At 39.4% G+C, this 14,142-nt stretch overlaps 1 protein-coding gene across 1 annotated transcript in view; it reads right to left on the bottom strand.

Moving 5' to 3' along the window:
* LOC142369957 (collagen alpha-1(XV) chain-like) overlaps window positions 1-6,863 on the bottom strand; it is a 61,169-nt gene extending 54,306 nt beyond the window's left edge. The window contains exons 1-2 of the mRNA XM_075452373.1: window positions 6,780-6,863; window positions 6,609-6,688 (exon numbers count right to left, since the gene is read on the bottom strand). Coding sequence (XP_075308488.1) covers window positions 6,609-6,688; window positions 6,780-6,790 — 91 coding nt within the window. The 5' untranslated portion in view covers window positions 6,791-6,863. The remainder of the gene's footprint in view (window positions 1-6,608; window positions 6,689-6,779) is intronic.
* Between the last annotated feature and the right edge of the window lie 7,279 nt (window positions 6,864-14,142).

Genomic DNA, 14,142 nt, shown 5'->3' with positions numbered 1-14,142 from the left:
GAGTAAAATTCCTTCTCTAAATGTACAAAAATGTCATGAAAACTTAAGCCTCAACATTCTTATATTACATTATACAAAGAAGTACATTATACAAAGTTAGATTCAAAGTGATTAATGAACATACAACGTTCAAATTAAAGATGGACACTGATATCTTATTAAGAAAACATTTTTTAAACTAAACTGTAGACAGAAAGATGGCACGATCAAGAACAGCAGCAAGTAAAGGAGTGAAAGTGCGGCGCCGTTTGATCTCTTCCATCCGACACGAAAATGAAGAGCAAGGAAAGAAAACAGTTCACAATATCCAAGAGAGTGCTCAGGGCTGCAGCATTAGGACGGAAACCCTTTGATGACCAGAGAGCTTTGAATCTGTGGCGACTGATGTTCAGATAAGGAAGAATTAATGAGAGGTAAAGCAAAGATAACCTATCTTAAGAATTTGGACTTTTAACAAAACACCAACAATTCCCAGCAGTCCCCCCCCACTCCAGTTCAGGCATATTTGTCCTCTGATCCATTTACGACTACTTTTAAGTTTTAGTGAAAGAGTACAAACAAAGTAAAAGAGAAAAAAAAAAACAGGTCAAAGTGACACCTTTATCCTCCCATGCAGAAACCTTCCGATACTCAACATTTCCTGTGTTTGTCCTCCAGTTTAAAGCTTTGAAGAGCGTCATCAATCTCAAGCTACGCCGTCTGTTGCACTGTGTTCACAACTTAAAATAGTGGCTTGTTTTTGTCTGGGACAAGTTGAGCTATTCCTGTTTACCCAACACATGTCATGTCATTGGTTTAAGCTTTGCTTTAAATGATTTGCATTAACAACCATTGAGGCCCTGAGAATGTGGAGCACCTTTGCTCAAAGTGTTATGTCAGCAGAAACCATAACTAGTGCCACAGTTTTAATCTTTGATACTGTTTTGGAGTCGACTCAGTTTATCAAGCAACAAAAAGACGGATGGAAGTAAACAACACGCAGTGCATATTGAATCAGTTTGAGCTTGCATATACATGAAAGTTTAAAACCACAAGAATGGCTTGACTCAGTTTCTAAAAAACAAAGATGAAATACTAAATGACAAGGATAAAATCTATTCTTGATCTAAGACAATCATTTCATTGGACTTAAATGACAGACAAACACGCTTTGAACTGTATATTAGAAAAAATACATTCTGCCAGCAGCTGCTATCCATTGTGGAGCCTGAAATCCAATAACACAAACAACAGTTCAACAATTCAAGACAACTGCTTCAAAGTAAAACAAAAAACTGTATATTACTGCAAGTGTCTGTTAAACCTCTCCAATATAAACAGATACATCACTTCTCATCCCACCCACTTATAAATATGCAATAGAGAGTAAAGGGGAGCCAACAGAACGAAAGCCAAAAGACTGATCACTGATGTGATATTTTCCCTCGATACCTGCTTAGTATCATGTGTTACTAGTTAAAAAAAAAAAAAGTCTGCATAAACTAGATGCATGTAGACTCACTTGTGCATTATGTCATATTGTGAGGATGGACACAAGCTCCAGGAAAATTTCACGGACTTTAAAAAGTCTCCAGTGGACATTCATGAAATCATAGTTGGATATGAGTGAGGATCTTACTTTGCAACAGTTGAAATTACACTTTTAATCAAAAGCTGACATGTTTGGCAGTTCACATGACCTACATTAAACTGCAGCCAAACCAGGGTCATGGAGGTGAAAGGATTTACTCACCATTTCCATACCAGCATACATGTGCTGACAAATCAAGAGCTGATATACAGGTGTTACTGCTATTTCTTGCCAGATCAGTCATTTATGCTGAATTAAAGGAATATCAACCCAATCAAAAGCCTTAATACATAATGATAGAGCCTCACAGCCCCACAGATCGTAAAGCCCCGCATTTGTTTCCATTCCCATCATACTAGAAATCTAAACATTTAGACACAAATGATAAGTCTAAAGGTAACATATGTTGTACTACCTGCAAGAAAGACTAACTAAAATTGGTGGGGGTAGTTTGTGTGAGTAGTATTTGGGAAAAACTGCAAGAATAAACTTTCTTAAACTTCCTTTAACGCACTGAACCTTTGGTTTGGTCCAGTGACGTTTGAAAGTAAGCAATGTTGGCTGGTTTCATGACAAAAGGATTGCGTTCCTTTTGCACAATAGGTTCAATCAAGCAAATACAAAAAACTTGGAAGGTGAAGTAAAGGGAAAAGAGAGCAAACATCCTCTGTTGGGATTCACTGAACAAACACCAGATAAACAGAAAAAACCTTGAGTCATTCAGCGGTCCAGGACCAGTTTAAAGTTATGAAAAAAAAAAAAAAAAAAAACTCTCACCGGCTTCTAAAAAGATATCCATTTTGTTTAAAGATGAACTTGTTGGAATTAACTTGACATTCAAATGACTCAAGATCAAACACAGTTGGAGACCTACTAAAGTAGGTCATTTCTCACCCAGTTTATGGTGCTCCATTATCCACCATAATCTACACCATAACAATGTTCTTGCCATTGTCACCTCTGTCTTAATCATAATCATCACCACAAACGAGCCCAGTGTAATTACCTTAATGACATTCTGTAAGACGTATATTTCTGACCACGTCATCTTATTCATTATCCCTCTTATTCATAACCCCTACTGGGTTTCCATGTTGTTTCAGATAATTAAGAACATTATCATTTGTGAATAATTAACATGTGTACCACAGATGGAGAAGACCAGGAGTGACATAAGATTTTGCATGTGTGTTTTCTGAGTGAAGGTGTAGAGTGTGCAAAAGTGCATCTGTACTGTATGTGGTGCTGCACAATGTGTAAGTAAACATGCAACTCATTAGCAGAGATTGAGAGCATCTACTTCCCAGAGGGTAAGCTTTTACGACTGTTCTGTATGATATAAAAACATGTCTGCAGCACATCTCAGGCCTGGATCCTTATGAACTTATGTCATAGTCACTTAACTGTTTTTTTGTGGGGTTATTTATCTTGTTTATGTACTTTTGAACAGCTTGACATGGGATTTCATTGCTTCATCTTTCCATTATTCATTTATTAACTTGAATTCTATATTTCTGCCTTGTTCTCTTACTGATAGCTCATTATCTTAATCTACTCACAACATCTTAATATACCTACAGTACTGGGCAAACATCTTAGGTCAGAGTGCATTTCTTTATATATTTTGCTGGGAAATGGGGAAACAGGTGCAGCAATTTATAGAATAGTGTGCAAACAAATGTAAATTTGGCTTATAAGGCAGAAACAGAGTTTGTACAATTAACAAACCAGAAAGTCAATATTTGGTCTGAGCACATTTATTCTCCAACACAGCCTGAACCCTCTTAGAGAAGCTTTCTGTCATTTCTTTAAGGAGTCTTCAGGAATAGTTCTCCAGGCTTCTTCAATTCAATTCAATTCAAAAATACTTTATTTATCCCAGAGGGAAATTAAATGTTGATGTAGCTCAATTAAATCAAGGAGTTATTATAGATGCTGATGGCTGTGGGCAGGAAAGTTTTCCTGTAGCGGTCCGTTTTGCATCCAAACTGAAGAAGCCTTTGACTGAAGAGACTCTGTTTTCCGATAACAGTCTCATGGAGAGGATGTTCAGGGTTGTCCATAATTCAGAAGGACATCCCAAAGCTCTTCTTTGGATGTTGGCTGCCTTTCATTATTTCATGCTCTGTCAAGATGATCCCAAACTGCTTCAATAATTTGTTGTGGATGGATATAAACAGTGCGATGCATTGATGGATGCTACGCAGATAGACAAACTTACACAATCATTGATGATGTTGTTCCAGCCTTAGTTATGTGTAGACAGAATACTGGTTCACCCCTCAAGTTAGGTGCCTTTTTATGCTTGGATCAGTAATAGGCCAGAGTTAAAGCAATTCTATGTAACATTTCTACCTTAAAATAACAGTTTGAAAAAAATTGTGCGGCTAGAATGAGTTTTAATATTACGATTGGCCTGTCTCCTATGCCCTTCGGGGGTCTGAGTTGGAATAACTGCGCCATGTAACTTTGCTGGACCGGCCCGGGAGCTGAGCGGAAGTACTTCGACTTGCTTTCTGGCACACCTACCGCAAAAACAAATAGACCCCTCTCACGCTCCCAGGTATAACGCTAAGCTAGCGCAACATTGTCAGTACGATCATCATGGCAGAGGCACCCAAGAAACAGAAGAAGACATTGACTGATGAAGCAAGGAAGAGAAAGAGATTTACGACAGTGTCTTAACCGTACATTACCTCCAAGCCTATAGGGGGAGCTCCATAATGGGCTTTTTGAGAAGTTACATAGTATTACTTTAAGTGGATTAATAAATAATAAAAAATAAAAAATAAACATTTCTCTGAAAATGGTCAGAACTGGACTGAAAAGAAGTGAAAACAACCAATGTACAAAGAACATTTTGAGAGAGTTTAAAAAAAGCCTGGAGAACTAGTGTTCCATAGAAAGATTATGAAAAAGTCTGGCCGCTTGAAAGAAAATATATAGAGAAATGAGGGGTGGATCAAGACTTTGAGAGTACTGTATTTGTCCTTTAATGATCCATTTTAAAAAAGAAATCATCAGTTAATTCAGTCATTTCATTACATTGTTCACTAAGTCATGAATCTGTGATTCATTCACTCACTCACTTTATTTGTCCTCACAATTTTAATTCAATCAAAACACAGATGCACTGCGTACGTAGCCATTCATCAATTAGCAGATTCTCCGTTCATATTAACCCCAAAAAAAACTTCAAATCAAAGTTAACAATTCAGTCTCAGAGCTCTGAAGCTCCATGGAATTTCTTTTGTCCTGCCAACATCCACCTAAAAAGACCAGGAGGACCCACTAGTAATGGATGGGAAGCCATGTGCACTATTTCACATGAAGGCAAAGGATTAAATCAGCTTTATTTCGAAAACTATGCAAAAAAAAATGTTGCCGTGGCAACAGCTCTGTTTTCAAGAATATTTACAGCATGCAGCCTGGAAATATTTGTCCCTGGTGCTCTCTCTGGCAAGTCATTCAGCACACGAGAGCACACACACACACACTTCTTTTTTTCCCCTTCTTGAAAAACTGAATCATGGCAGAGGATTATAAATATGGCAAACACACAAACAGCCTGACAACGGAGCCTCTGGCTCAGCCACATCTGCAGGATCTACAGTAGAGGAAACTGGGCCATGAACTCACAGTTGAAAAAGTTTTCTTTCATCGGTGATTACTGCAGCACCACCCACCATTAATATATATTGGGATGAAGTTTTATTTCCACACATTTCATTCAAAGTGGTTCCACTTTTTTAATCCAGCAGTGAAAGTGGCATGTAATTCAAAATATCAGATGGACATTTAATCGCTGTGGGTAAGGGGGGATTAACATTAGCAAATGAGACTATCTGTAATCATCAGACTAGGCCTGGACAATGCTGCTTTTGTGACATGAGGGTTGAAGTAGTGATCCGAGTTCAAGATACCCACATACAATACTGCAAATGCCAATCTGGATTCCAGCTCACTGACGAAGGCAGTGACAGCTTATTGGCCCGTCTGTCTGAAGGCCAGCATGAAAACCAAATAAATTGAAGCTTGCAGACGTAACCAACAGTGACCATCACCTTCAGCAACTTCAAATAATCATCTTCTTCATCATAAAGTGCCACTGACTGCAGAGTTTTTGTCCACATGTGCATTGTGTGGTTTTGTCTGCTTCCAATTGCAGTGGAAAAGAAAACATTCACTTTTTCAGAACTAATTGAGAACATGTTGAAGTGTCCCAATTGATCCAATACTCACTAAAGAAAAAAAAAAAAAGTTTTAAGCTGTGAAAACAGTCTGCTGAAGCAGCACAGGATTACACAAGGGCTCCAAGAAGAATTTACCATGGTAAATCACAGAAACCAACAGGTATCTCATGCACCGTGATATCACTATACCATTAATCTAAAAAACTATGCAAACTCTCAAGAGTTAAGGGAACCTTTATGTTTCACTGTCCGAATTACTACCTGCCACTCTCCATTATAAACTGTGATATGAGCTGGGATTCTGGCCCCATTCCGACCCAGTGTCCCCTGGGATGTGCCGATCTTGTTAAATGGGAGCCTAACTTTAAGCATGCCTTCAGAACACTCAAATCCCTTTGGACTTCTCCAGGGTCTTTGCTATAGAAGCACTTCACTCACATTCTGGAAATAATTTGGGACCCAGGATGGTTTGCAATATGAAAGCAGAGCTACAATTTCACGACTATAACCATGAGGACTGTAACTGTAAGTCTCATAAAACTGAATGAAAACAGTACTTGGCATGCTTCTTTTAAACTGATATATTATAGAAATATACAAGCCACATTAATTATTGTGACATAACATCTATAACCATTACTACAAAAGTGATATGCTCTCACAAAGAGCAGACTTGTTATGTAAAGAGTATTTTTTTTTGCTGTATTGTAGCGCTGATTTCAAGCCAGTGTAAAGCCATTTCATCACATATTCAATAACTCTTGAGCCAGCAGAAAGTTTCCCAACAGGAAAAAAAAAGAAAGACAGTTCCAGTAAGACGCAATCAGCAGACAGGGTGCACATACCGTTCAGCGGCTGATAGGCATAGGAGAGATGGCAAGCCCGGAGGACGAGTAGAGATAATCCAACGAACCAGGGAGGAATGCTGCACAAAAGCACAATTGAAGAGTGAGAAACAAAACAAAAAGTTAACTTAAAACAACTTATTCACAGAAAAGAAACAGTGTTTCATTTACCGTGAAGTCATCTTCACCGATGGTGAGCTTAGATCCACACTAAAATTTTCCTGTTCATATGTGGTAGTGACAGAGAGAGAGATGGAGCCCACTCTGCCTCTCTCTGACTCAGTCCAAACTAAAAACCTCTCCCCCTTCTCCTCCTCCTCCTCCTCCTCCTCTCTCTGGCTCTACCCTTCTGGTTTCCACTCAAACAAAGGCAGCTTTAGTGTGTCGGGACTCAAGGGGCCCTCGCAAAGCTGAAATCCGACTCCCTGCGTCCCTCTACGGACCACCGCTTTCTAATATGACCCCCCCCCCCGACATCACAACTCTAAATCCAAATTATCACACTCCAGTTAAGCTCACCTCCTCCATTTTTCCTACTCTTCTTCACTGGTGTGGTTTCTCTCACTTCGTCGGTCCTTAATAAGTTTTGTGTGGCCTTGACTTGTTTTGGGAAGACAACTTGCGGCATCCAAAGCATTCTTTACGGTGCAGTGAGGAGAATATTTAGAGATTAATTCCTGCTTAAGCCTTTACCAATCCCACACTAAAACCAAAAATTGAAATACAATATATTATTCTAACAAATACTGGCTCCTTTAAAAAAAATAAAAATTTAGATAACATCTAATCAAAATTCACAGCTAATCTTAGAAATAAACTCTACAAAAACAGAACTGTGGATACACAATTCAAGCTGCCAGATTTCCAATTTAAAAAAAATAAAATAAAATAAATACTTAGAAACAACAAATCCCAGTCTTACTCCTCAAGCCAAGTTCAGACCACCAGATTTTTTGTGTCATTGGATCACATCGTAGTGTTCACACAACATAAAGAGTTTCTCTTGTATTTGATACTTTCAAGTCGAAGTTTGTTCAAGCTGCATACCTGATCGGTTTTCAACTTAAAGACTTCACAATTTAATTTTCTTTTTACCGCCTTTGTGTCACCTGACCCCGTCTCTTAAGCTTGCAGGTCCTTGCTGATCATTTACACAAACAACTCCTCCCCTGCTGGGTCCTTCAGAATATCAAACATGCTAAATATTCAGTCCAAGGTTGGGACGTCTTTGCAAGCCTCTCAAATCAAATCTTAAAATCATTCACACATAGCGACTGATAACTGCTGATTTGCCTCCAATCTGGGCCATTTGTCTACAATCATCAACATTTTCTGCAATGTTAAGGGGGGGCAAAAATTGGCTTGAAATCTCTTCTTTGCCAGGACCCCTTTGTATCAATGTGATCTTGGCTTAGTTGCCCAAATTGAACCACTTTTGTTACCACAAGTGAGATAACAAAACATTCCCAAAAATCATAGTCCTGATGAAAGGTCTACCATAACCCCACCCTTAACTTGTTACGCATAATGTGAAAAATATGTGATCTTGAAATGACCAAAACCTACAACAAGATTTCATTGAAACTAGCTTTACTGTTGCTTAAGACCAGATCTTCTCTGGTGATAATTCCACCTGCAGCTCATCTGCTGCAACATCTGGACTCGAGCATTTTACACTAGTGCCAAATGGAATCTGCCTGAAACACATTAACAACCTCCAGTCTAGCTGCAGGAGCCACGGTGGTAGAGTAGAGCGCAGATAAGGGTGTGTTCAGACCTCATCTCTGACAGTTCAAGCCGATAAGAGCCATCGTGGCTGTTCAAGAGGCGCTATCAGCGGTGACCAGTCTTCACTTCACTGACCTCCTGCAGGCTGACCACTGCTATTGTCAAGTGACATTCCTCTGCATGTTTGTTTGACTAACAAGCCTTCTTCATGGTTAAAGTCTTACTAGGTCACATTTGTCTTATCACACCTCAGTTTCTCAGCCTAAATCTCTTTCTGAATTTCTGGGTAAGCAAAATACTCACCTTCACATTGCGGGTCTGAAGGTCAGCTGGGGAAAAAGTCAGCTAAAATTTGTGATGCCAAAGCAAAGTAACTCTATTAAATCAAAAACTCATAATGATATTCAGTCTACTGCAAACACAGACAGCAGTTTACTTACCGACATGCTGAAATAATCAACTAGAATATTTCAGTTAAACCTTAGAGACTCTGAAGTGAAGCACTAGGGCGAGTGAAGCTGTAATTTTCAACTTTAGTTTTGTTATGGACCATTACATTAGTGTTAAATACTTCCAAAATTCTATTTAGTTTAGTCGAAAGTCATCATTAACCAACACTGAGCATAATGAATGCAGGTGCTCACTCTATCGCGCAGGTGTTCTGTTAAGTTGGTACTTGTCTGTGTCAGAGTGTCAGTGTCATAGGGTTATATTTCCATTGCTATTCTCCAGGTCTTTTTCAAGAGTTTCCACTTCTAAAAAAATCTTGTTGTTCCCCTCTTCTAAAAACCAAGTGTAATACACCGACCCTTCTAAGGTGTATGGTGTTTCTATTAGACGTATACATTAGTACAGCAGTAGTAGCATTAAAAATTCTGTCTATTCTGACAAATAACTTGACGAAATGATGACTAACCTTCAATTTATCATTTAAATCATATTTGATTTGATATATGATTTAGAGAAGTTATACATGCACTATACATTAAATAAACACCTGTATTTGGCCCAACAATGACAGAAAAGAACTTGTAAATGACTTGCCTTGCACTCTGGGGTGTACACCCATTTTGAATGCAACTAAATTTTTTTATGCAATTGAAGCAAAGCTGATGCAGAATGGTAGGCAGTGTCTGATCAGGCAACTGAAGTTTACCAGTCAGAGTAAACTTTTCAGGGAGGGAGGCTGATACCAAGTTCAATATGCATTGTACTGTTTAATGGTGACTATCCAAACAAAAGCTTAAATAAACCTGAAACATAAGATGCTGATAAAAGATGCATCCAATAGAGATGCTGAGACGCGTCATCAGTGATGTATCCTGGGTTCAACGGGTGTTTCGGGTCTTACAACATCTCGCTCAGGCGACTTAGCTGGGGTTGATCAAGCCTTGATCATGCGTCCGAGCAGCATTTGACCACGGTTCACCCCTCATAATCCACAGCCACCAAGAGGCTCTCTTTGCTGTCTCTGTAGCAATCCAGATGGCTGTATTTCTGAGTGGCCCACTTATGCCTAGCAGTGTGTAGGTTCTGTAGAGAGATTGGCCAGTGAAGCCTCATTGGGCAAATCATAGAACTGCAGTGGCCAGAGGATTCGAGGTAGGATGCCATGTTGGTATATCCTGGACTTGAACTTCCCAGGTGGTCCCGACTTGTCCACTCTGCTGAGCCAAGACTCCAACTCCTTGATAGATGTTTGGATGGCTGCAACATGCTGTGGTCAAAAAAGTTACCCAGACTTTTGACAGCCTTCTCCCTGATGGATGGAAATTTGGTGCCATCCAGGAAAAAGTTGGACTCGTCTAAGACCGCCTTTCTTCTGCACAAGTGACCTGGATTTGGCAGACTTAAAGCTCATCCTTGCCCACTTGAAGAGCCTCTCCAGCCCTTGAAGTATCCATCTGCCCTCTGGTACAGAGGATGTGTTGACGGTGAAGTCATCCATATAGGATATGTAGATGTCGCACACCAGATCTGGTTAGTGGACCCCTGCACTCGAACAGTGTGTTCGAGCTGGCCCAGCATGCCAGGAGTTCTTCCCTTCTGCACTGAGATAATATGCTTATTCTTGAGCAGAAGGTCAGTCAGCTGGGACAAGATGCTTGCCTTCAAGATGTCATTCATGACCAAATGTAAAGTAAAATGCTTACTTAGAAGATTGTGCCTTCAACACAGAGCGGTAAGATGGATCTAAACTGCTCACTGCCTGTGTAATTCTCCTCTTTTAGAATCCAAACTTTAGCAAACCTCGACTGCTATAGTCTAACGTCAAAGTCTTCTAACATGTTGGTCAGTATTAATCTAGTATTTGGTCAATTATATGACAATCATGCCTTATGCAATGGAACAAATCACTGAAAGCTTAAGCAACTAATTCACTGATTATGTTTCCCTTGCAAAATACATTTGCCTCTCACAAAAAAAGAAGATTATTATTTAGAAGATTAAGAAGAAGATTATTCATTCAAACCTCTTCGCTCCCACACTTTGGAGTGCTTTCAGAGTAGTCTTTTCGGAAGTAGACATAATGAAAGAACCACTCTTTGTGACGAGAGAGACAAGTAGACAAAGAGTAAGAGGCTGGTTCTGTGCAAAGAAAACAGTAACACAGACAAGGGGGTGAGAGCGATGGATTTCATCCTGTGGGTGGCTGCAGATTAAAAGGACTCCAATCCAAAGGTCCTGCCAGTACGAGTCAGTAAGATACCAGATTGTCATCGCTCTTCAGCTGACGGCTGGGAAAGAGCAGGCTGAGCTGCCCAAGCTGACATCAAAACACACCAGCGAACAAAAAGGAAACACATCTGCAAGCAGTGAGAATTCCATGTTTTGATGTTAAGCCGTTTGTGGTTTTAACAGAAAGCAGTGCTGCTGAAAGACATTAGATTGATTCCGTTCATTCAAATTAATTCATTTTGCAAATAACAAAACTCTCCTGGACACTGATGATACTGGACTTGCAACCTCATCTAATGTGCAGAAATTTAATTATTGGAAATAATGGCCAAGTCTAGCATTATGACGCAAAATAGGCAAATTAGACCAGAAAAATACTGAACAAAATAAAGTGAGGTTGAAGTGGAGAATAAAAATAAGACATTTCTACCACACATATTTTTTATATTTCCTATCATGTAGATGAGAATTCCTCTCACCACCTCTGAACCACTGTAAGGAATCTCTTACCCTTCAGACAACAACAGTGATAAGAACAGAAATACATACTGGGTAAGGATACTGAACACAGATGGTGAACAGATTAGGTGCCACTTTAGTACATTTATATGTACTTTCAATCACTTACTCTTGAGACCTCTTCATAAGCAGTATCATCCCCACAGTTGTGAGTCATCTACATTTTTCTGGACAGGTTACAGATTAGAATCTGCCATTTACAACAGATCTAAACTTTCATTACTGCAGAACATGCAGACAATATGCTGCCTGTCAGTTCTCCATGTCCCTCCTTTCCATGCAGGTTTGTTTATATGCTGATGATGGCTCTCTGGAGAATCTACAGCTACATGCAGTAGTGGATGTCCTCCTGGATCAAAATGAAGACAACAGCAGGCCATTGCACTTTGGTCATAGACAAGAAGCTAAATCAGAGGATAAGACAAGAGGGAGGAAACTGGCAGAAAGACAAATGTCTTTTCCAAAGACAAAACTCAGGATACTGTTGGATCCTTCAGTGACTGCTCTGCTGCAGACTGAGGAGGAAAACATTCGCTGTGAAGAATCAGTTTCAGTTTACTTTATTATTGCAGAGATGTACAATGAAAATCTCCATGGTGGTGTGGGGAAAACAAGAGAAGATCTGTTGGGGCCAGACTTTAAAAATTGTGTCAGTCTCGGATCATCAACATGCAAAAAAAAAAAAAGGACAATAAAGGAAAGCTGGAGAGTTACACTTCAGAGGTGACCGGACATCTTTGAGGATGGAAGTCCATTGAATTATATTTTGAAATGACCACAAGCGCTGTGATCAGATAGAATGAACCTTGCTAATGACACCATGATGACTTCTGGGACATATTCATCAATTTAATATATCATGACAGAAGTAGTCACTTTTAGAATGAGAGTACTGGACCCAGATCTTTCAGAGGCAGCACCAAGTGAATATTAGGGGCACTTTAGGGCACGTATGCACTGGCTTCAGATTTAGTAATGGATCACTTGTTCTACCTTATATGGTTTTCACATGAAACAAACTAAACAAAACAAAAAAAGGTGCTATATAATGATAAAATGTGGAAGATCTGGGGTCAATTTTGGTTGCTTACGACAGCCAATAAACCAAAATATGGCTTGTTGAAATAATTCAAATTTATGAAACCGCTGATACACAAAAAAAAACCCAGCATTATTGTACAATACAGTACAGTTCAAAGCTACAGTGTGAAACAGTAAAACCCCATTAAAAAGAATAATTAAAAACGATGTTTCTATCAGTATTGAATCACTGTGTTGTGTTCTGTTTTACCATAGTATGAACAAATTATATCCGTTTGTGCGGTGGATCATTCCACACAGGAGAGCACCCATATCTGAGTCACCCTCTTGTACCATTTGGGATACTTACAACTAAAAAAATAAATAAATAAAAAAAAAAAAATATACTTACTCTTATATATGAAGATTACACTTTGAAGAAGTATTAAGTGGGGAAATCAGTGGATGTGGAAGCTGTTCCGTGATTGAAATTGAGTCTGGGTGATGCCAAAGTTTATTTCTTCCTTGACAGGTAAGTCAACTCACCAATCTACATTTATTACTAGGTGGTGGGTGGTTTCGAACAGAAGTAATGAGACTGCAGATTTTAGTGATGTTTATTTGCTGTTAAAATGCTCTTGATGGGTAATTTGACTACTTTTATTTCCAGCAATGAATTCCAGTAATTCCCTTACTATTTTCTTTGCTTTTCACTTTTCTCTTCCTGATGTGACTGAAGTTAACTCCACAGATCGCAGGTTTTGGATCTGAAGTTGCATTATGAAGCCTCATCACAAAGCTGGGGGTGTATGGGTTCAGAGGTCACTCCCCATCTCTGGGGGTGGGATGATGGTAGAACATAAGTATGTGTTTGTGCTTGTCCCAGGTCAACACAGAAAGCAAGGAGTGCTGCTTGTGCTATTTAAACTGAAATACAAAACTCCAGGCTAACAAAGGAGGATCCCTGCCACTGAAAGCAAGTAGGGGATTCACTACTCAGTCTCAGAGTGACTGACAGGGACATGGGCTACAAGGTCAAGCTGCTTTCTAAAAGGGACAGATGAACATCAAACAGTTTTAGTCCTTGTCATTCCTGCAGACAGGACAAATGAAAGCCTGTTCATTCATTTAGAATTGGTTCAGAAAAAAACCCAACCTTTGATCCAGACTACAAATTCCTGCAGAAATAAACAAGCTGCAGATTAACATAAAAATACTTTTGTTTGGCATTCAAGTTTCCCTGATAAAAGAGTTATTAAAGTCAGGCATCGCAGTGTTTCTCACAAGGACGTGGTGGTGATCTTATGTACAGACGCTGTAGGTCCGAGGTTCAAGTCACAGCCTGTGGCCCTTTGCTGCATGTCGTCCCCCCAACTTTCGGCCCATTTCCTGCCCATATAGTGCCCCAAAAAAGGGCTCAGCCTTAAAATGTAATAAAGTATCGATGCTAACAGAGACACTGGCTGGCTCAAACAAGGTAAATAAACAGTTCTTTGCATCTTAAATCAAACCAGAGTGGTCCAAGAATGCATTTCCCCCAGTATTCTGCTAACAAACAAATTGCCCAAACCATGTAACCTCCTTAAAC

Source organism: Odontesthes bonariensis, chromosome 20 (genome assembly GCF_027942865.1).
Source record: "Odontesthes bonariensis isolate fOdoBon6 chromosome 20, fOdoBon6.hap1, whole genome shotgun sequence".
In the NCBI taxonomy this organism is placed as follows: Eukaryota; Metazoa; Chordata; class Actinopteri; order Atheriniformes; family Atherinopsidae; genus Odontesthes; species Odontesthes bonariensis.
This window is presented reverse-complemented; position numbering and strand designations above follow the sequence as displayed.